Below are 20,862 nucleotides of genomic sequence, written 5' to 3'. Positions count from 1 at the left end.
AGCCAGGACCCAGGCCTTTCTGACCTCAAAGCCTTGGCTCTAAGCCAGCGTCTCTCATCCTTCGCAGTTTGCACTGTTGATATTTGGGACCACATAATTCTTTGTTGTGGTGGACTGTGCCATGCATTATTAAATGGTTAGTAGCATCCCTGACCTCTGCCCACAAGATGCCAGTAGCACTCCTCCCCTAGTTGTGACAACCCAAATTATCTAGATATTGCCAAATGTTCCCTGAGGGCAAAATGTCCCCCCATTGAGAACGGCTGCTATAACCACTGAGCCTCCAGTGCTAGGACCCACAGCAAAAGCCCAGCCGATGGGAGACTCAGGCAAGAAGGGTTAAAAGGAAACTTTCATCCTCTTCTTTTAAGAGTGTGGGGGACATGTTCTGGGCTCTGTGGCCCTGAAATTGGCACCCACTGCACAACGAGGTATTATCTGGGTCCTGCAGCCTGCTGGGGTGAGCCTGGTGTGCTGTCCCAGGGGCAGCCCCCCAACAGTCATCAGTGTCTGGTGGCCATTAAGAAAGCTGCCTGATGGTTACCTCTCGGCTGGAGCATGGCTTTATCTCTAGTCTTTGATTCTAAATGAGACTAATGACCAGTTGAGGTTCAGGCTCCCCACCAACTGCCCAGCTGCCTTCTCAGTGCAGGAGCTGACAGGGAGTCCTTTATGGCCTGGTCCACTGCTCCCGTCTCATCTAACACCCCCACCCCGACCCCGCAGGCATGTTAGAGACCTGGCAGATGCTTTCCTCTCCGTCCATGCCCAATTTCAAGCCATCACCCAATTCTATCAATTTCAGCTTCTAAATATGGTTTGGATCCCGTGGTGCTACCCATCCCCCACTCTCCCAGTCTAAGCCAGCACAGACGTTTGCAATATCCTCTGAAAGGTACCCACTTTATTCACTCCTGCCTTGCTGTCTGTTTTCCACACTGTTGCTCAAGTAGCCTTTGAAAATGTTAATCTGAATTCACCCACCCACCTCTTTCCCCAATTCCCACTCCTGCCCTAAATCATTCAGTGTCGCTTCTTGTCTTTCCCCATCACTCTCTCTACTCCAGACACACTAACTTCTTCTATTCTCAAAAGCACCATGTTCTCTCTACCCCAGGGCCTTTGCATATGCCCTCAGCCTGGGCATTCTCACTGTTGTTCTTTGCCTAGATAACTCCACTCATCCTTAGGGGAAGTCTTCCCTGGGCCACTCAATTCGAACCTGGGTCCAGATCCATTACTATATGTTCTTAGAGCAGTGTTTCTCTCTCCTTCCTGGCTCTTAGCTCACATACTTATTTGGGGGTTGTTTAAACTTGTCTTCCCCATGAGACTGTTATCTCCATCATGGGAGCAATGTATCTATTTTTGCTCACCATTATATCCCTACAGCCTAGCGTATTGCCTGGAAAAAAAATAAAATATATATGTAGCAGGTGCGTTATATGTGCTTATTGAATGACTGAATGAGCTCATATAATCCTCACAACAAGCCCATGAAGATCGTGCCTGAGGCCAATGCTCCTTCCCTGCTCTGATTTCCTGTAGCATTACAAGATGGAGAGCAACAGTCTCTGAAAAACATAGAGGGCTTTACACCTTGACCATCTGGGCTCAAATCTCCCTTCTGCCACTTCCCAGCTGTGTGACATTGGGTAAATTCCTTAACATCTCTGTGCTTAATAGTACCCGTCTTACGGAGTAGTTGTAAGGATAAAATAAATTAGTTTCTATAACATGCTTTTAGAAGGGCTTTCCACATAGTTAAGTACCCACTAATCTTGCAAGTTATTAATATTATTAACAGAGCATAGATTCTGGAATTAGATGAGCCTGGCTTTCTCTCATATTTTCAAATTATTCCCTGGCTTTAGACAAGTCATATCACACCCCTGAGCCTCAGTTTCCCTGCCTGCTGAACTGGAACCTCAAGACCTACCTCAGAGAGAGCTGTCGTGAGGGTTGGAGAGAATATGGGTGAAGCTCTAGCACTGTGGCTGGTGCCCGGTGGTTCCCCTCCTGATGGGCCAAATCTGACTGTGTTGCCTTTTAGAGAAGTAGTCCCATGAAGCCAGGCGCCATGTCTACATCAGGGCTGTATCTCCAGCCCCTCTGCACCCGGAGTGTAGTAGGTGGTCAGTAAAAAGTTCTTTACTGGATGAATGAATCGATAATAACAGAGAACCATGCTTCGCTCACCTTTGTGTCCAACCCAAGACTAGTGCGATAGCTAGCACCTAATTTAAATAAATGTTTATTGACAGAATAGATTTTCAGAAATAGCTGTTTGTTTCTATTTCCAGTTCCACTTGAATTTCTGAATTAAACTGAGAAAGATACTGTGATGGTTAATTTTTTGTGTCAGCGTGACTGGGTCAATGCATGCTCAGATAGCTGGCAACACTATTTCTGATGTGTCTATGAGGGCATTTCCATGATTAGCCTTTGAATCAGTAGACTGAGTAAAGAAGACCTGCCCTCACCAGTGTAGGTGGGCATCGTCTAATCCACCAATGGCCTAAGTAGAACAACAGGCAGAGGAATAGCAAATTCACACTCTGTGTTTGTACTGGGACATACATCTTCTGCCTTCGGGCATCAGCACTCCCGGTTCTTGGGCCTTTTGGCTTAGACTAGACTTATAGAACCAGCTTTCTAGGAGTCCAGCTTGCAGATGGCAGATTGTGGAACTTCTCAGCCTCCATAACCACGTGACTCAATCCCTCATAATAAATCTCTTTCTACATACCTGTACATCTCCTGTTGTTTCTGTTTTTCTGGGGAACCCTGACGAATATGGATACTTATTAACTTGTCCCAAATTTCTCTAAGCCTTAGTATTCTTTTTCTTTTTTACATTTTTTCTTTTTTCAATTGATAAATAATAGATGTACATAGTTTTGGAGTACATGTGATTATTTAATATATTCATATAATTTGTAAAGATCAAATCAGTGTGCCCGAGATATCCATCACCTTATATATTTGTCTTTTCTTTATGCTAGAAACATGTGAATTATTCTTTTCTAGCTATTTTGAAATATGCAATAGATTACTGTAAACTATAGTCACCCTATTGATCTAACTGCCTTAGTATTCATATCTGAAGAATGGAGCTATTTATAATATTTCCACATAAGAGTGTTCTGAAAAGTATATGAGGCAATATGTTAGTTCACTGTTGTTCCATTCCCTGAGCCTCAGTTTCCACATCTGTGAAATGAGTACCCACTCACTCATTCATTCATTCATTTATTCAGCAAACACAGGGCTCACATGCAAGGCACTGTGGCTAAGCAAGGTGAGGAATTCAGCATCTGCTTTGGAACAGCCCATCGATAGCAAAAACCCAGTGGGAGGAGAGCCACAGTACATGTGAGGTCTCCGGGGGCTAGGGGTGTGGAGTGAGGGGATCTCCAGGGTTTCAGGGAGCTTGGAAGGGAGACTGTGAAGGTTATGGAATCACCAACTTGGTGTAATCACCAACACTGCATCAGTTTGGAATGGAGCTGCCTGCTGTGGCCTCTGATTTCCATGGCCTGGGTTGGAAAGGCTCGTCAGTCCTGCTGTGGCCTCACTTCCTACCATGGCTCACAGAGCACGCCAGAGACTAGTGAGTGTCACATCACAGTGAGCATCTCGTTCAAACAGACATTCCCCTCTGAGACTCAGTCTCACTTTCTTTCCCTTCTGGATCTTATCTTCTCAGGGGACTGAACGGTGGTTCTCCTGCACACTCAATGCAGAAAAATGCAGAAGGTACCTCTAACAAATGCTGGGTCCCTGCCTGGTTCTCCAGAGACAAAGCTGCCCTTGCCTGAGGTGGGACCCAGTGAGGAGATGCCCGGGCAATTGGAGACATAGGAGAGGCCAGGCTAGGTCTCTGGGCTCCTGCATCCAAGTGCTTACTCCTGAATTTCACAGCTGGCTGCAGGTAACCGACACCTGCCAGACAAACTCACGAGAGACTGAAACATCTACATTAGAATTTTATTTAAGCTGGGTGTATGTGGGGTTGGGAGAGATTATTCATCTCCAGTGACCAAAATATTTGCACCTGTTATCCATAGCAGTCTTCTGTCTTTTATTTTCAGTTGAAAGAAATTTACATGCCAGCAGTATTTAAGGATCAAGGGTGGGTCTGCTGTCAGTGGCCTGGCCAGAGGTAGAAGGATGACTGAGTCCCAGCGGCCCATCCGCAGCAGGCCTCAGGGAAGAAGCAAGATTTATGAGGTGAGAGCATGCCTGGCCCGCTGCTTCCATTGGGAAGGGCCTCCCTGCAGTATTTTCTGTCTCGTCAATGCTGCATTTCATTTTAAATTGCAGCTGAAAGCAGATATTTTCCCTCTTGCCTATTACACCTCTTAATTTGTCTCTCCCTCTGCTGTTATTTGTCTCTATAAAGTGTTTTGCGTGAAAGACCCACACAGCACAGTGTTGCTTTGCCCTAGGTTAGGTTTAATAGGAAGGGAAGACACAAAGTCCAAGGAGGAAGATGTAAGGGCCTTGGGGTTGAGGACACGCGTGTCTGGGTGTATATGCTTGGCAGTGTGTATATGTGCATGGTTCGGGGGGTTATCTGTTGTTTGAGTCTGTAGGTGTGTGTGGGCACATGTCTATATTTGTACTAATGTGTTCATATTTCTATGTATACTTTGGTACAATCATTTGGGTGTCCATACCTAAATTAAATGTACGTTTGCATGCAAGTACACATCCACATGCCAATCTATCTATGCATAGACGCACACATGTGCACATAAACATACGTAGGCATCTAGGTACATGTGTGTCACATGTGTATGGTCTTCTGTGCACGTCCCAGGGTTCTCTCCCTTTCCTTGCTTCTCACTGCTGTGGTTAGCGTCTCTCCCTGCCCCGTTTGGGGTTGTGGGAAAAGGAAGACAGCGCAGTGGTCTGAGGGAGACCAGTGGAAACACTGCCTTAGCCCGACCCGAAGGGGCCACAGCTCTCTGGCTCGGCTGCAGCCACCCCTCCCTCACAGCCCGCAGGCGAGCAGCATCTCCGCGGCTCGGGCGAAAGCGCCGAGAACCCCGGGCAGCCCCCAGGGCGCGGACCTCAGCTCCCTGACAACCCCGGGCTGGCACCGAGGGGCGAGAGGTCACCCAACGGCGGACTCGCCCCGTCTCCTGCCCGCTCCGGGGGACCTACAACCCGCGCAGCGCGGGCGGAGGGGGTGGTCTCCGTCGCTCCGGGTCCAGCGAACGCTGGGCAGTAACCAATGGGCGACTGTGGCCCAACGGGGATCCCTCCGAAGCAGCCAATGACCTAGCTCCGCTCTCCACCCCGCCCCCGCCAACCCGCGCAGCTGGACCATTGGTGCTGGTGGGATGGGGGGGGGGTGTGCGCGACGCTGGCCCTTTGGGGAAGGGGCGTGGCCTGGAATCCGGTCTCCGCTCCCTACACGGGCTCAGCCCCTGCGCCCCTACCCCGGCGCGAGGCCATTGGCCTGACTGCGGCGCCGCCGGTGTGGTGGGGGGCGGGCCGCGGGGGCGCGCGCCGGGGGGCGTGGCCTGAGGGCGTGGCCGGCGGGAGGCGGGGCCGCGGGCGCTGTCGCAGTGAAAGCCCGAGCAAGCCGCGGAGGCGGCGGCGGCGGCGGCGGCGGCGGCGGCGGAGCGGGCGTCCGGGCGGGTGTGCGCGCGTGTGGGGCGCAGGCTCGGCAGCGGCGGCGGCGGCGGTGGCGGCCCGTCTGGAGCGGCCGCTGAGAGGACGCCAGCTGCAGCGGGGGAGGCGCAGCCGGGGCTGCGCGCTCCGCGGAGCCGGCGGCGCCCGGGAACAGGTGATCCCAGAGGGAACCCGGAGCCCTACCGAGTTGGCTGGGCGGGAGCCCGCGCTCCTGGGCGCAGCTGCAGCCGCCCAGCCGCGGCTCGTCGCGGACGGCGCCCGGCTCTGGACCCGGGCTCGGACATCTCTCAGCTCCCGGCGGCCCTGAGGCCCCCCGTCCTCACAGACTCTGAAGTGCCTGCTCCCGCTCCCTCGCTTCTCCCCTCTCCCCGGCGCCCACTCCGCAGCGGAACAAAGTTGTGGACGTGTCCCGATAGCCGAGCCAGGGTGCTGTCGCGGTCTGGCCGGGTGTGCGCACTCTCGGAGCGGCGCTGACACGCCAGCCCGCCACCACCTTACGCCCCCGAGCCAGCCCCTTCTGGAAACTGCTTCTGAGGTTGAAACTTTGGGCGCCGAGGAGCGCGGGAGGGAGGTCGAGACACAGGGCGGCTCGGCGCGGGTGACGGAGACGCCGCTCGGCCCCGGCCTGCGGGCGCCCCTGGGCGCCGACAGCCTGGGCGCCGCGGACGGCATTGTGACAGCCCCGGCGGCGGCCGCAGCGCGGGAAGGCGCGGGCCCCAGCCGCTGCAGGGAGGGGCGGCGCGGCGGCCGGAGGGGAGGCTGCGGCGCGCGGCCGGCCGCTGCGGGCCCGGGCCCGGAGCTGTGCAGCCCGGCTCGCCTGGGCCCCGCCAGGGCCGCTGTGCCCCCGCCTCCGCACAGGAGCACTCTCTCAAAACTCCCTGAACTTCGGGGACAGTCCCCGAAGCGGCGAAACTCTCAGGGTTGGCAGCCCGGCCCAGGGACCCCCCCCATCCCGGGCAGCGCTCCTGGACGCCTTCCCCTCGCCGAGCCTCCGGCAGGCACGTGCCCGGACTCCAAGGGCCTCGGGGGACCTCGGAGGGAGCTGACGGTCCCCAGCCCCTTGCCGGGCCACGATGCTCTTGAGGAAAGTGCCAGGCTTCGTCCCTGCCTCCCCCTGGGGGCTGCGGCTGCCACAGAAGTTCCTCTTCCTTCTCTTCCTCTCGGGCCTTGTCACCCTGTGCTTCGGAGCCCTCTTCCTGCTGCCCCACTCCTCTCGCCTCAAGCGCCTCTTCCTGGCCCCCCGGACCCAGCAGCCTGGCCTGGAGATGGTGGAGGAAATTGCCGGCCATCCTCGGGCTCGCGAGCAGGAGCCGCCCCCCAACCCGGCCCCCGCTGCTCCGGCCCCGGGTAAGCACGACCCCAGCAGCCGGGGCCGCAGGAAAGAGTGGCTGCGGCGCACCCGCCCCACCGGGCATCGGGAGGAGGAGACCGTCCCGTTCAGCTTTGACTTTAATGCCTTCCGGAGCCGCCTCCGCCACCCGGTCCTGGGGACAAGGGCCGGTGAGAGTGAGGAGCCCCAGAGCCGAGTGCGAGCACAGCGGGAGAAAATCAAGGAGGTAAGGACCCCCCCCCCCCACCAAAGAAAAGACCCTCTGGCACTCCCATGCCATTCCCCTGGCCCCAGTGCCTCCTGGTCCCTGCTCTACTCTAGGCCCTTCAGACACTCTACACCTTCCTCTCTCTTCCCAAACTTCCCACCCTCTCTCCTGCCTGCCCACTGTCCCACTACTGGGTTCAATTACTCGTCCCCACCCTGACTGACGGCAGCTGCACCCCTGGGCCCCCAGACTTTCTGGTCTTTCTTGTCCAGTCCCCAGCCCAGGTGAACTCCACTCTTTCCCTTGTGGAGTTGCTAGTGAGAGTGGAGTTCAAGTTCCTTAATGGGCACCCTCTGTTTGCATTTGTGGACACAGAACCACTGGTCACATTCTTTCTCACTGTGTGTGGTTAAGTCCAAAACCCCTGTAGGACCTGCTACCTGGAAACCCAGTATTTGGCGGGTATTTGCTGTGCTGCAAGTATTTTGTAATCTAGTCAGTAACCTACAAACTGGAGGACGTTGTGTATTCTTGCTAACTGTTTCTATTGAGTTTTGGAACAATTGTACATAATTGCATGTGATGCAGGAAGGAATGATCGATAAGGCAGTGGTAATGTTTCAGAAGCACTGAGGTTATTGGCTTAATGAAGCAGATCTTGGACAGGTTCCCTATAAGGGATTGTACTAGGGAGAGGTATGAAGGAGCACTTTAAGTCTGAATCTTAGTTTAAGAAATCAAAAGCAAACGCAGCCTCACGTGGCTTGAGGATGGTTGCCAAGTCGCCATTGGTGACTAAATATTCTGCTTGACCACTGTTAGAGCTGCCTGCATGAAGTTTGTGCCCAGCCATGCAGAGGGGGCTGCAGTGACACCCCCAGGCCACGAGGGGGCTGTGGGCAATCTGTGGGCCAGGGTCTCTTCCCTAGAAATGAAAGGATGCTCTCTCCTCCCCAGGCCCCAGGAGGAAAGGGTTGCTTCTGTCTGGACTGCTAGGTTTGCTGCAAAGGAGTCAGAAGGTCTGCCCTAATTTCCGGGGAGCACAGGCAGCAAGGGTCAGAACCTGCCCTGACAAGACCTACTGAGAGCTTGGCTGTCTCCTTCTTATCTGAACTATCTTCCCTCCCAAGATCCATCTCTCACCTACTTCTTGTCTCTGCTGTTACTTAGCCATCCTATGCTAAGCCCTGTTTGGAGACTGTCTTAACTAGCAATCACAGGACATTTTGAGAAGTCAAGATAGGAAGCCACAAGGAAGATAAGTCCTTGGGGTATGTGCCTGTGCACATACATGTGCTCTCAGTTTCCAAATTCTTGTTGAAATCCAAAGGTTAATCGAGGGCGGGGACTTGCAGTAGCTAAGTAAGGGGCATGCATTTCTCTCCTGTTAAGGAACTGTGTTGTTGAATACTCACCTGGACCACCCGCAGCTCCCTTGCTGAGCATAGTAGCTCCTTCTGCCCTTCTTGACCTCCTAGGAGGGCAGTAACCCCCAGTGAAATTACATATAAACTGCATGCATCCAGTTTTTTGTGGGGTGTCCAGAGCTGTCATCAGACTTTTAAAAGGATTAAGAATTAGCTACTGATCTATCTCTTCAGAAGATGTGCTTTCTGCATTCGCATCTAGAAGGTGGCCCATTTCTGAAAGCCTGGGGTTGAGAGCCATGGCCAGAGGGGTGGCCTGGCTAGTGGGGAACTTGGTTCTCCCCCCCTGTGAAAAGACAGACTCTTTTGCCAGCAGAGGCTGGGGGTGATGACCTGCTGGTGCACCTGGGGAGTGGTAAGAGGTGTGAGGATTCTGTGCTTTCAGGTGGGTGTAAAATAGCATGGTGGAAGGAGGTCCAGTTTGGTTGCCAGATGTCTGGATCTTTCTGTCTGGCATCTCCTTATGCCCCTCGTAGGGCAGGAGGCATGCTTGCATATACTTGCAGTTGTTGTTCATCTAGCCCTCTCTTACTATCTTGAAGACCTTATGCTCCTCAGAATGGAGGGGGCTGGTTTATATACACCATTGTTTTGAAACCTACTGTTTCTTCTGGCTTCTTGGGTTTGACCTCCCCATCTACAGTCTGAAAAATGTGGAACAGAGTTTTTGGTTTAGTTGTTAACACAGAGTTACTGCCCCATTGTCTCACCTGATGAGGAATGCTTATGAATATTGCTGGAGGATGCCTTTATTTCCTTCTCATTTAAATTTCTATCTGCGTCATGCCCAGGGGTAGATCATTTTTAGAAAGGTGCCTGTTTTCACAAAAAGTACTGCTGCTTTCCTCTCTGGTTTGTTTATTTCTAGGCATGGATTGATTAGACCCGAGGAGCAGAGGGGGAGCTAGCATCAGATAAAAAAGGTCCTGTTGTTATAAGATGAGGTTTTTAAAGTGAAAGCGAATTTCAAGAGCAAGTCAGAGAGCAAGATAAATGAGCTTGATTGAAAACTGGACACTCTGGCTCTAGATCAACAAAGTATATTTATGAACATCCTGAGAGTTGGACACAGGCACGAGGTCTGTGCTGATAAGATGGGTTGAAGCTGCAGGTTCTGGGCACACATGCATCAGGAAACACTCTGTCACTAGAACCAACTATTTTTCCTCACTTCCCAGTTTTCAAACATTGGAGAGAGCAATATGGTAGAGAGAGGAAACCCAGAGAACATGGATTGGTGCCTCAGCTCAACTGTTAAACTCTTTGACTTTGGACAAGCCACCTCCTCTCCTTCTTGAACCTTCCTGTAAAATGAGGTGAGGAAGAGGAAAGTAGGGCATAGACATTCTTGTTTCTAGCCCTGACTACTAAGTGGACTGCCAGTCTGGTTAGTGACTCCTCAGCAGTTGGGCTTTCCCAGCTCTGTTTTCAACATATCTTAGTTCCATGAAGTCAGGGACAGTGGTGTGGTAGCAGTGGTGGTGTTGGTGGTGATGTTCACTCTTGTATCCTAGCACCTAGCCTAGAGTGGATATTCAAATAGTTGATAAGTTAATTATTCCTGTCACTCATGTTGAGCTTTGGAGATGGGCTTAAATAGTGACAGATCTTCAGCTTGGGATCAGGAAGAGGAAAGGTGTGGGCTGGAATGTAAAGGGGTGAAGGCTTGGCAGCAGCCTTCCCTTTCGGATCTGAGGATAATACAGAAAATGGGGGACATCATCCATAGGTGGGTTTCTTATGGATTCAAGTTCAAACAGACTTTTCTCACACATGACAAGTTGGGATGTATAGCTTGTCAGGGTTATATCCCAATGAAAAAGTTCTTCAATGGGTCCTACTGATGGTTGGTTGCTGATTTGGGGAACCTCAGTTGTCCCTTCTAGTGAAGAGGGCTTTATTGTTAAAGGGAATTGGGCAATCTGGGGCAGTGAGAATGTGGTTCTGGAGTTGGGGCTGCCCCTAGCCCATATGGTACTTTCAGGCAAACTACAGGAAGGGTTTCTTCCTCTGGGGAGATGTAACTCCACTCTGGAGTGCAGGGCTGGGTGAAAAGAATGTGGGTTGAATTTCACCACCCTCCCTGTGCTGTCTGCGCACCGCTTTTATACACTGCTGTGTTCAGTAGTCCTGCTAAGAATCCATCCTGGGTTCAAGTCTAGCTACTCCATCAACTCTGACCTTGGAGGGAAATTCCTGTTTATCACTGAGCCTCTGTCTTCATGGTAAAACCAAGAGTCTGGCATTTAGGAGATTCTCGTCTCTCCTGCACTTCTACCTGTTTAACTGTTTTTTTCATGGATCTGCCCAAGCACCCAGAATAGGGTCTGACATTTAGTTGGAGCTCAGATACTTTAATGAATGGCTATATTAAAGATCTACATCTGACTGTTAAAGTTGCTGGTGCCAGAGGCTGGGTCTTCTCTCTGAGGCTACCTGGAATTCTAAGGAGCCTCAGTCACCCAAGAGGTGTTTTAGAAGTTGTAGTAATATTCCAAGTGCAAGTCTAACTTGAAGGGAGTGGGGAGGTGGCACCCATGAGTTAGTCTGAGTGCCCTAGCTCTTGCCCTCTGTTCCTGCTATGTTCAGCCTCCAGAATATTGCTGGTTGTGATATGTGAGAGTGTCTGAATAAGTCATCTTGGCAAATGATCTTTGCTCCCCATTAATAGGCTAGTTCGTCAGTCATGTATGGTTTCTCTGTATGTCTGATTTATCGTCACTGGTGCCAGGGACAGGTAGGAAAATTAAAAGGCTTTGTGTTCTTTGTAGCATGTAGATCTGAGCCTGTGAGATGTAGAGGATAATTAATATTAGGAACAGCTCAGATTTAAATAGCTTTGCCTCGAAGAGCTCTGTTTGAGTTGCAAATCCATCGAAGATCCTTTTCTTCTCCTGTCCTTCAGTTTCTTCAGTTTCCCTCTTGACCCGCTCTACCAAACATTTAACATAGATGGAGACTGGCCTATAATAACTGGACAGGTCCCTTGGAAGACTCTTACGTCCTGAGCCCAGTCACACACACCTCCTCCTTCTTCCTTAGGGTTAAGTGCTGCAGTTAGAGTAAAACTGAGAACTTGTCCCTAGCAGGTATACAGCTGAACACCCACAGGTTGGTTGGGTCTCTGCTTTCATTTTGAAATGCACCATCATTTTGGGGAATTAGGCATTCCAGGAGCAATTGCTTCTCAGGCCTCACATTCTTAACTTGGCCTTTAGTGTAAGGGCTAGAAACAAATAGAATGATGACTTTTAAAAGTCAGCTACTTATTTCACAGTACAGATAGCAGGGGGGTAAGAATATAGATTCCCTTGTGGTTTTTAGAGTGACTGATTTACATCCAAGTTCAAGAAATGCCTTTTCTCTAGCTTTCCCGGAAGACTGATCCATTACTCCACAAAAAATAAATATTGTGATATATATCAGGCATACTTTGCTCAAAGGGACTTACATCTTTTCTCTTATTGAAAAAAATAAATCAGGCTTGCAGATTGTAAAGCCTGTGTAGGGAAGCTGCCTGGTAATCTAGGGGGGCACCCAGCCTTGTGGGTTCTGGCTCTGGCTTGGGGAAGAAACCTCTCTTTGTATCCTAAATTGAGTCTGTGTTAGGGGAGGCATTGGAAGCTTTAGGAAATTCTCTTTCTCCCTGCCTTGCTTTCATTGGCCAAATCAGGAAAGCCTTTACAAGGTAATGATGGGCATAAGATTCAGGAGAGTCATTGCCTCAGGTGAGCTCATGGGTATTTATTACATTACTTGGAAATAGGGGCCATGCATGGAGCAGGGATGAGTGTCATGTGCCAGGGATGATGATTATTTGGTTCTGTGCACCTGTAGCCCCAAAAGACCAGGCTTATCAAACAGTAAGCCCTGGTTCTTGATTTCCTACTACTTCTGGGCCAAGGCCTTTATGCACAAGTGTTTGCATAATTTGGGGAAAAGAAAACAGATTTTCTTAACTCTGTATTTCCATGGCAGATGATGGTAAGAATCCAAATTGGAGACTCTTCAAAGAATTCCAAGGACAAAAGGACCTGAGCTCCCATCTCTTCCCCCTCCACTCCCCTTTCACTCGGAGGACTAGTCAGTAGTAGCTCAGACAGCATAGTTTTCCTTCTCTTAAATGTAGAGTTGAAGCAGCTGAAATTGTTGTAAGTCAGACCTGCTTTGGTGTCTCCACCTGCAAAGAAAACAGAAGCCACCGAGACACAGCTACAAGACCTCATTGGTGACCCAGTTGCAGGTGTTTTCTCCCCTCAGAAGGCTGTTTTCTAAGATTTGGGTTGAGAGCTCCCTACACTTGGCAGGCAGGTGGTCATAACAGCTCTTACTCATGAGGAGGTCTGAATATGTCTCTTGACTCTGAATCTTCTTTAATTAAAGGCTAAAACCAGGGCAGTTTTCCATCTGTTTTAGTGCAGTGCCTTTAGTAGTAACTTTTACAGAAGAAACTTCGGCATATTGATTAGTGCCCTCCTTAATAGATGATCAATAATTGTGCTTTTATCTGGCATCTACTGGGAGTCAGCTGCTCTAAAGGTAAACCTTCTAGGCAAACAGTTGTCACTAAATAGCAACCATTTTCAGTGGCTGAATAATAGGAGATTTTTCTCCCCTCCTTCCACCTTAGCCATCTTTCTAAGCATCATACTAAACACAAAGCATTCTTGTTGCCTTCGTGGTCACCATAATGTCCACTGCACAATACACAATGTCCAGTAGAGGCTGATGAGTTGTATCACTAAGACTGTTTGACTGTCAATGTTTGCTCTTTGTGTTCTCATCTTGTTTTTTACACAACTTTGTGATGTAGATACTATTTACTTAAGTATAATTTACATATAGTGAAATGCACAGATCTTAAATATGCAGTTTGCTGAATTTTAAGAAATGCCAAAGACCATGTAAACCACAGTCTCATCATCTATGGAATGTTTCCATCACCTCAGAAAGTTGCTTTGCTTCTTCCTAGTTGATTCCCTCATCACCCACCTCTCATCTACCTCTAGTCATTGTCTTTTTTTTTTTCTTTTTTTCTTTTTTTGTGGCACAATCATAACTCACTGTAACCTTGAACTCCTGGACTCAAGCGATCCTCTTGCCTCAGCCTCCCAGGCATGGGCCACTGTGCCTGGCCTACTGTCATGATTTCTGTTAGCAGAGACTAGTTTTGCCTGATCTAGATCTTCAAATAAGTGGGATAGTGCATTCTATGCCTTATGGTATAAGGATTCTTTCACTGAGGATAATGTTTTTGAAAGTCATGCATGTGGTATGTATCAGGACTTCATTCCTTTTTATTGTTGAGATGTATTCCATTGTATGACTATACCACACTTTGTTTATCCATTCATCTGTTGTTGGACTTTTGGGTTGTTTTCAGTGTTTGGCTATTATGAATGTAACTGCTATGAACATTTTGTGTACAAGTCTTTGTGTGGGCATATATTTTCAACTTCTTTTGTGTAACTATCTAGGAGTAGAATTGCTGGCTCATAGAATAGGTAAATGTTTGAGTTTATAAGAAACTGGAAACACTTTCCCCAAGTAGTTAGACCATTTTATACTCCCATCAGTAATATGTGAGAGTTCTGCATCCTTGCTAACACTTGTTATTGTCATCTTTTTTAGGTTTAGCTATTCTATTTGGTATGTAGTGATATTTCGTAGTGGCTTTAATTTTTGTTTCCCTGTTAATTATTGATAATTGAACATCTTTTCATATGTTTGGTTGCCATTTCTGTATCTCTTGTAAGTGTCTGTTTAAACCTTTTGCCCTTTTTTCAATTTAAAAAATTGGGTTGTTTATCATCTTATCGAGTTGTAGGAATTCTTTATATATTCTGGATATAAGTCCTTTGTCAGGTATATGTATTATAAGTATTTGCTCCCAGTCTATGATTTCTCTTTTGATTTTCTCAGTGGTGTCACTCAAAGAGCAGAATTTTAAAATTTTTATGAAATCCAATGCATCAGTGTTTTCTTTTTGATTAGTAGTGCGTCTGCTTTAAAAATAATCTTTGCCTACCCCAAGGTCATGAAAATAATCTTTTCGTTCCAGAAGCGCGATCATTTTAGTTTTTACATTTTGGTCTCTCATCCACTTCAAATTAATTTTTGTGTATGATGTGAGGCAGGAGCTGAGGATCGTTAGTTTACATTTAGATGTCCAGTTGGTTAGCACTATTTGTTGAAAAAACTTTCCCTGCTGAATTGCCTTGATGCCTCTGTCAAATAGCCATATATATAGTGGTTTTGTTTCTGGACTCTCCTGGTCTATTGATTTATCTTTATGTCCATCCATGTTATTTTGATGCTGTAAATAGTAAGTCTTGAAAATAGGTGATGTGATTTCTTCATCTTTGAACTTTTTCAAAATAGCTTTGGCTGTTCCAGTTCCTTTGCATTTCTGTGTACATTTGAAGACAGGCTTGTCACTTTATGAAAAATCCTGCTGGGATTGGGTTTGCCTTGAATCTGTAGATCAAATGGAGAAGAATTGTTATCTTCACAATGTTGGGTCTTTCAATCTATGAATGTGGTATCTCTCTCCATTTATTTAGATTTTCTTTAATTTCTCTCCACAGGGTTTTATAGTTTTCAATAAAGAGGGCTTGAACATCTTTTTTTTTGAAACGGGGTCTCGCTCTGCCACCTCAGGCTAGAGTGCAGTGGCATCATCATGGCTCACTGCAGCCTCAAACTCCTGGGCTCAAGTGATGCTTCTCCTGAGTAGCTAGGACCACAGGCATGCACAGCCACACCTGGCTAATTTTTCTATTTTTAGTAGAGCTGGGGGTCTCTCTCTTGCTCAGGCTGGTCCCGAACTCCTGACCTCAAGCAATCCTCCCACCTCTGCCTCTCAGAGTGCTAGGATTACAGGCATGAGCCACAGCACCCAGCCTTGAACACCTTTTATTAACTATATCTCTATTTTATGTTTTTATGTTGTTGTAAATGGTATTTTTTTAAATATTTATTTTGCAGTTGTTGCTAGTACATAGAAATACAGTAAGGTTTTTTTGTATATTGACTTTGAATTGTGTATGGAATTCATATATTAGATCTTTTTTTTTTTTTTGGTAGATTCCTTAGGTTCTGTTATGTATACAATCATGTTGTCCATGTCAAGACAGTTTTACTTCTTCCTTTGCAATTTATATGCCTTTTATTTTTTTTTCTTGCTTCATTGCACTAGCTAGGACTTCCAGTTCAATGTTAAATAGAACTGACATCTTTGCCTTGTTCTTGATCTCAAAGAAAAAGCATTCAGTCTTTCATCAAGTGTGATGTTAGATGTAGGTTTTTGGTCGATACCTTTTATCAAGTTAAAGAAGTTCCCTCCTATTCCTAGTTTACCAAAAATTTTTATCAGGATTGGGATTAAATTTTGTCAAATGTTTTTTCTGCATCCATGGAGATGATGGTACAGTTTTCCTCTTTAATTCTGTTACTGTAGTGAATCATTGATTTGAAAAGAATGTTAAACCAAACTTGCATTTGATTTTCGAATACTTTATTAAGGATTTTTGCATCCATGCTCATGAAGGATATTGGTCTATAGTTTTCTCGCAAAGTCTTTGTCTGGATTTTGGTGTCAGCATTATGTTGACCTCATAAAATAAACTGAAAAGTGTTCTCTTCTGTCTATTTTCTGAGTTTATGGGACACTACTATTATCCCTTTCTTAAATGTTTGATAAAATTTTTCACCAGCAAAGCCTGATAAGAGGCCTAGAAGATTTAGGGGGATGGCTGAGAAGTTTTAAATTATTGGTTATATAACAGATATAGGGCTACTCAGAATTTCTTTTTCTTCTTCTTTTTTAATGAATAGCTCATACTCAAAGAATTTCTTTCTCTTATGTCAGTTTTGTTCATTTGTCTTTCAAGTAATTTTTCTATTTCATCCAAGTTTTAGAATTTATTGTGATAAAATTGTTCCTAAGATTCTCGTTTTCCTTTTAATGTTTATGGGATCTTTAGTGGTGTTCCTTCTTTCAGTGCTGATATTGGTAATTGCTTTCTCTGTTTCCTTCTTAAAAACAGTTTTGCTAATAGTTTATCAATTTTATTGATCTTTTCTAAGAATTAACTTTTAGTCTTTTTAATATCGATTTTAAAATTTTACTGATTTTCACTCTTTATTTCTTTCTGCTTATTTTGGGCTTAATTCACTATCTTTTTCTAGCTTCTTTAAAGTAGAGACTCAACTGATTTTTGGATTTAATTTTCTGGGTATCTTTTCATTATTGATTTCTGCTTTAATTCCTTTGCATTCAAAGAACACACTCTGATTTCAATCTTTTGAAATCTGAGACTTGTTTAATGGCCCAGTATATGGGCTACATTGGCAAATGTTCCATGTGCACTTAAGGAATGTGTATTGTATGGTCGTTGGATGTAATGTTCTATAGATGTCACTTAGGTCAGATAGGTTGATAGTGTTCAAAATTCTGTCTTACTGATTTTTTTGGTCTACTTTTAAAATTCTTTATTAAGAGAAGAGTGTTGATTTCGAACTATAATTGTGAATTTGTTCCACTGTTCCTTTTAATTCTGTCAGTTTTTGCTTCATGTGTTTTACATTTATGTTACTTGGTATATACATATTTAAGATTGTTGTGTCTTCTTAATGAATTGACCTTTTAACATTATAAATGTATTTCTTCATTTCTGATAATTTTTTGCATGCATTTTTTGGTTAGAGACAGGATCTTGCTCTGTCACCCAGGCTGGAGAGCAGTGGTGCAATCATAGCTCAATGCAGCCTTTAACTCCTGGGCTCAAGCTATACTCCCACCTCAGCCTCCCGAGTAGCTGGGACTACAGAGATGCACTACCATGCCCAGCTAATGTTTGCAGTGTATTCTACCTGATTAATATAGCCTCTTAAGCTTTCATGTGATTAGTGTTTGTATGGTATAAGTTTTTCCATCCTTTAATTTTTTTAGCCCATCTGTATCTTTGTATTTAAAATATATTTCTTATAAAGAGCACATAATTGGGTCTTGCTTTTTAATAATCCAGTCTGACAATCTCTGCCTTTTAATTAGCCTTTATTCCATTTACATTTAACATAATATTTATATAGTTGGGTCTAAATCTATCATGTAGCAATTTTTTATTAGTCCCATATATCCTTTGTTTCTTTTTTTCCCTTTCATGCCTTCTTTTGGATTGAGCAAGTATTAAGATTCTATTTTATTTCATCTGTTAGATACACACACATATTTCAAGTAATTGTCTTAATGATTAGAATTTTTATCTATATCACAATCTACTTTGAAATAATATATCATTTCATGTATAATATAAAGCCTTTACAAAAATCTGCATCTATTTACCCTCTTGCAATCTTTATTCTGTTGTTGTCATATATTTTGCTTGTCTATATGTTATAAACCTCATAATATATTTGTATTATTTTTGCTTTGAACAGTCATCTTAAAGAAATTAATAAATTAGAGACCTTTTATTCACCTGCATACTTACCATGTCTAGTGTTCTTCATTTCTTCTTATATGTCTGCATTTCTGTCTGGTATTGTTTCCCTTCAGCCTGAAAAACTTCTCTTAACATTTCTTGCAGTGTAGGTCTGCTGGTGACAAATTCTTGCAGCTTTTGTTTATCTGAAAGTGTCTCTATTTTGCCTTCATTTTAAAAGGATATTTTTGATGAATATAGAATTTTAGGTTGACTTTTTCTTTCTTTACACCAAAGATGTCATTCCATTGTCTTGTAGATTGTACTGTTTCTGATGAGAAATTAGAGGATATTCGCCTATAGGTAAGGTCTTTCCCCTCCCTTTAGATGCTATTAAGACTTTCTGTTTATCTTTGGTTTTCAGCAGTTTGGCTATGCTGTACTTAGGCATGGTCGTCTTTGTTATCTTTTGGGGGAGTTTGTCAAGCTTATTTTGTCTGTGAATTTTTTTTTTTTTAAGTTTGGCCCATATTCAAATATTTTTTCTCATCCAATCTGTCTCTTTTTCTTTTAGAACTTCAGTTACACGTAAGCTAGATTGCTTGATATTATCCTAGCTGTCACTGAGGTTTGTTTACTTTCTTTTTAGTCCTTCTTTCTCTCTGTACTTCAGTGTGGATAATATATTTAGCCTATTTTAACCTATCTTCAGGTTCACTGAACTTTTTTTGTAGTGTACAGTCTGTTGTTAAGCCCACTCAGTGAATTTTTTTATTTCAGGTAATTTTTATTTCTAGAATTTCCATTTGGATCTTTTTTTTTTTTTTTTTTTTTTTGAGACAGAGTCTCACTCTGTTGCCTGGGCTAGAGTGCCGTGGCGTCAGCCTAGCTCACAGCAACCGCAAACTCCTGGGCTCGAGCAATCCTCTTGCCTCAGCCTCCCAAGTAGCTGGGACTACAGGAATGTACCACCATGCCTGGCTAATTTTTTATATATATATATGTATGTGTATATATATATATATATATATACACATACATATATATATATATATATATATATATATATATATATATATGTTTTTAGCTGTCCGTATAATTTCTTTTTTATTTTTTAGCAGAGACGGGGTCTCGCTCTTGCTCAGGCTGGTCTCGAACTCCTGAGCTCAGAAGATCCACCCGCCTCGGCCTCCCAGAGTGCTAGGATTACAGGCGTGAGCCACCGCGCCTGGCCTTGATCTTTTTTCATAGTTTGATTTCTCTGAGATTTCTCATCTGTTCACTCGTTGTTACCATATTTTCCTTTAAATCCTAAGGCATAGTTATAGTAGCTTTAAAAAAAAAAGTCTTTTTTTTTTGCAGTTTCTAATATCTTTGTCATCATTTGACCTGTCTCCATTGACTAATTTACCTCCTGCTCATGGGTTACATCTTCCTATATCTTAATGTGTTTAGCCATTTTTTTGTATTATGCCAAATATTGTGGATGCCACGTTTTTGAGATTCTAGATTCATCTGGTTTGAAACAGTTTTTCTCCACTCTGTGAGGCTGTCAGCTGTCACTTCTTACAGTTGTCAGGATACCTGCCTCTGGCTGCTTTATTCTCTATTCTTCCCATCTTGTTATCTTCTAATCTGCAGTTGGCCAGAAAACCATTTAATCTAGTTTGTTAGCATTATATGTAAAGTACAAATAAGCAGACTTTGAGTAGATATCTAAAGATTCCTGAATCAGATGCACAAACTTTAATGTACAGATCTTAGCATAGTTTAGATATTTAAAGATTCTTATTCATATTCTGTAATTGGCACTGGATGAGTGAAATGTAATTTTGTGTTGAAACTGTGACCTGAATAGAGACAACAGTTCTCAAAAGGGCTTCTAATTTATGGTTGATGTCATCTTAAATTATTTGTGCATTTTTTGCTCATCTGCTTTTAGATGTTGGAAGAAATGTTTGTTGGTATTCATAATGTTCCGGCAGCCTCCATGGGGGTGACTTTCCTCTCAGGATTCTATAATCTGTCAAATATTTTCTCTGGGCTCTTTTTTTTTTTCCTCTGGGCTCTTTACTTTAAGTCTAATGACTACTTTTTAAAACTTGGTTTGTAAATCCTTGCATTAAAAAACAATAATAAAAAAAGAAAAATCATTTACATAAGCCAAATTGCTGAATTACTGATCAGAGGGAAGCTGAAGAAATTTCGAAGGTGCAGTATGTGAGGTCTGATCTCTTGTCTCCCCTCATTCAGGAAAGTTGAATATGAAGTAAATGTCATATCTCATTGCAAAGGCTGCCTTTAATTTCATTTGTTTCATTTGGGATGGGTGAAGGTGTTGAATTAAAGTTATAAGTCTCTTATTTAAGATCCCTCTCCCCCACCCCAACTCCTGGAAAGAGCTTTTCAGAGTTGAACCCTAAACTTTGCCAAGGAAATGCTGATTTCCTAGGAAGACATTTTGGCACCTTTTTTGTTTTTCCTACATTTAGGTTTTTGACCTAAATCAGCAAATCTTCTTCCTTTCCGACTCTCTCAGAAGCCATTCTCCATGTCTGTCACATACCTTTCAGAGCTCTGGAGTAGTCTTGGTTTTTAATTATAAGAATCAATGAGAAAGGAAGACTTTAGTTTCTTCCTTTCAGAACTGGACCTTTTAGGGAACAGCCTATAAAATACAATCAATTTTGCTCCTTCAGGGTATAAGGAAACACTTTATAGAGAAAGGTTCATGTTTTGGCAGAAAAATAGCTGTTCAGTCTAGAGACTTATCTAGCAGTTTCAGATACAGGCCTTTCTGGACATGTAATTACATAAGGGGCAGAG

At 44.8% G+C, this 20,862-nt stretch overlaps 1 protein-coding gene across 3 annotated transcripts in view; it reads left to right on the top strand.

Moving 5' to 3' along the window:
- The first annotated feature begins 6,443 nt into the window (after window positions 1-6,443).
- Window positions 6,444-20,862, top strand: part of MAN1C1 (mannosidase alpha class 1C member 1) — a 131,440-nt gene continuing 117,021 nt past the window's right edge. For all 3 annotated transcript variants that reach the window (XM_045545940.1, XM_045545941.1, XM_045545939.1), the window contains exon 1: window positions 6,444-7,202. In XM_045545940.1, the coding sequence (XP_045401896.1) occupies window positions 6,720-7,202 (483 nt within the window). In that variant the 5' untranslated portion in view covers window positions 6,444-6,719. The remainder of the gene's footprint in view (window positions 7,203-20,862) is intronic.

The sequence above is a fragment of the Lemur catta genome, chromosome 3 (assembly GCF_020740605.2).
Source record: "Lemur catta isolate mLemCat1 chromosome 3, mLemCat1.pri, whole genome shotgun sequence".
Lineage (NCBI taxonomy): Eukaryota > Metazoa > Chordata > Mammalia > Primates > Lemuridae > Lemur > Lemur catta.
The sequence above is the reverse complement of the archived record's forward strand: the minus strand, read 5'-3'. Positions and strand labels throughout refer to the sequence as shown.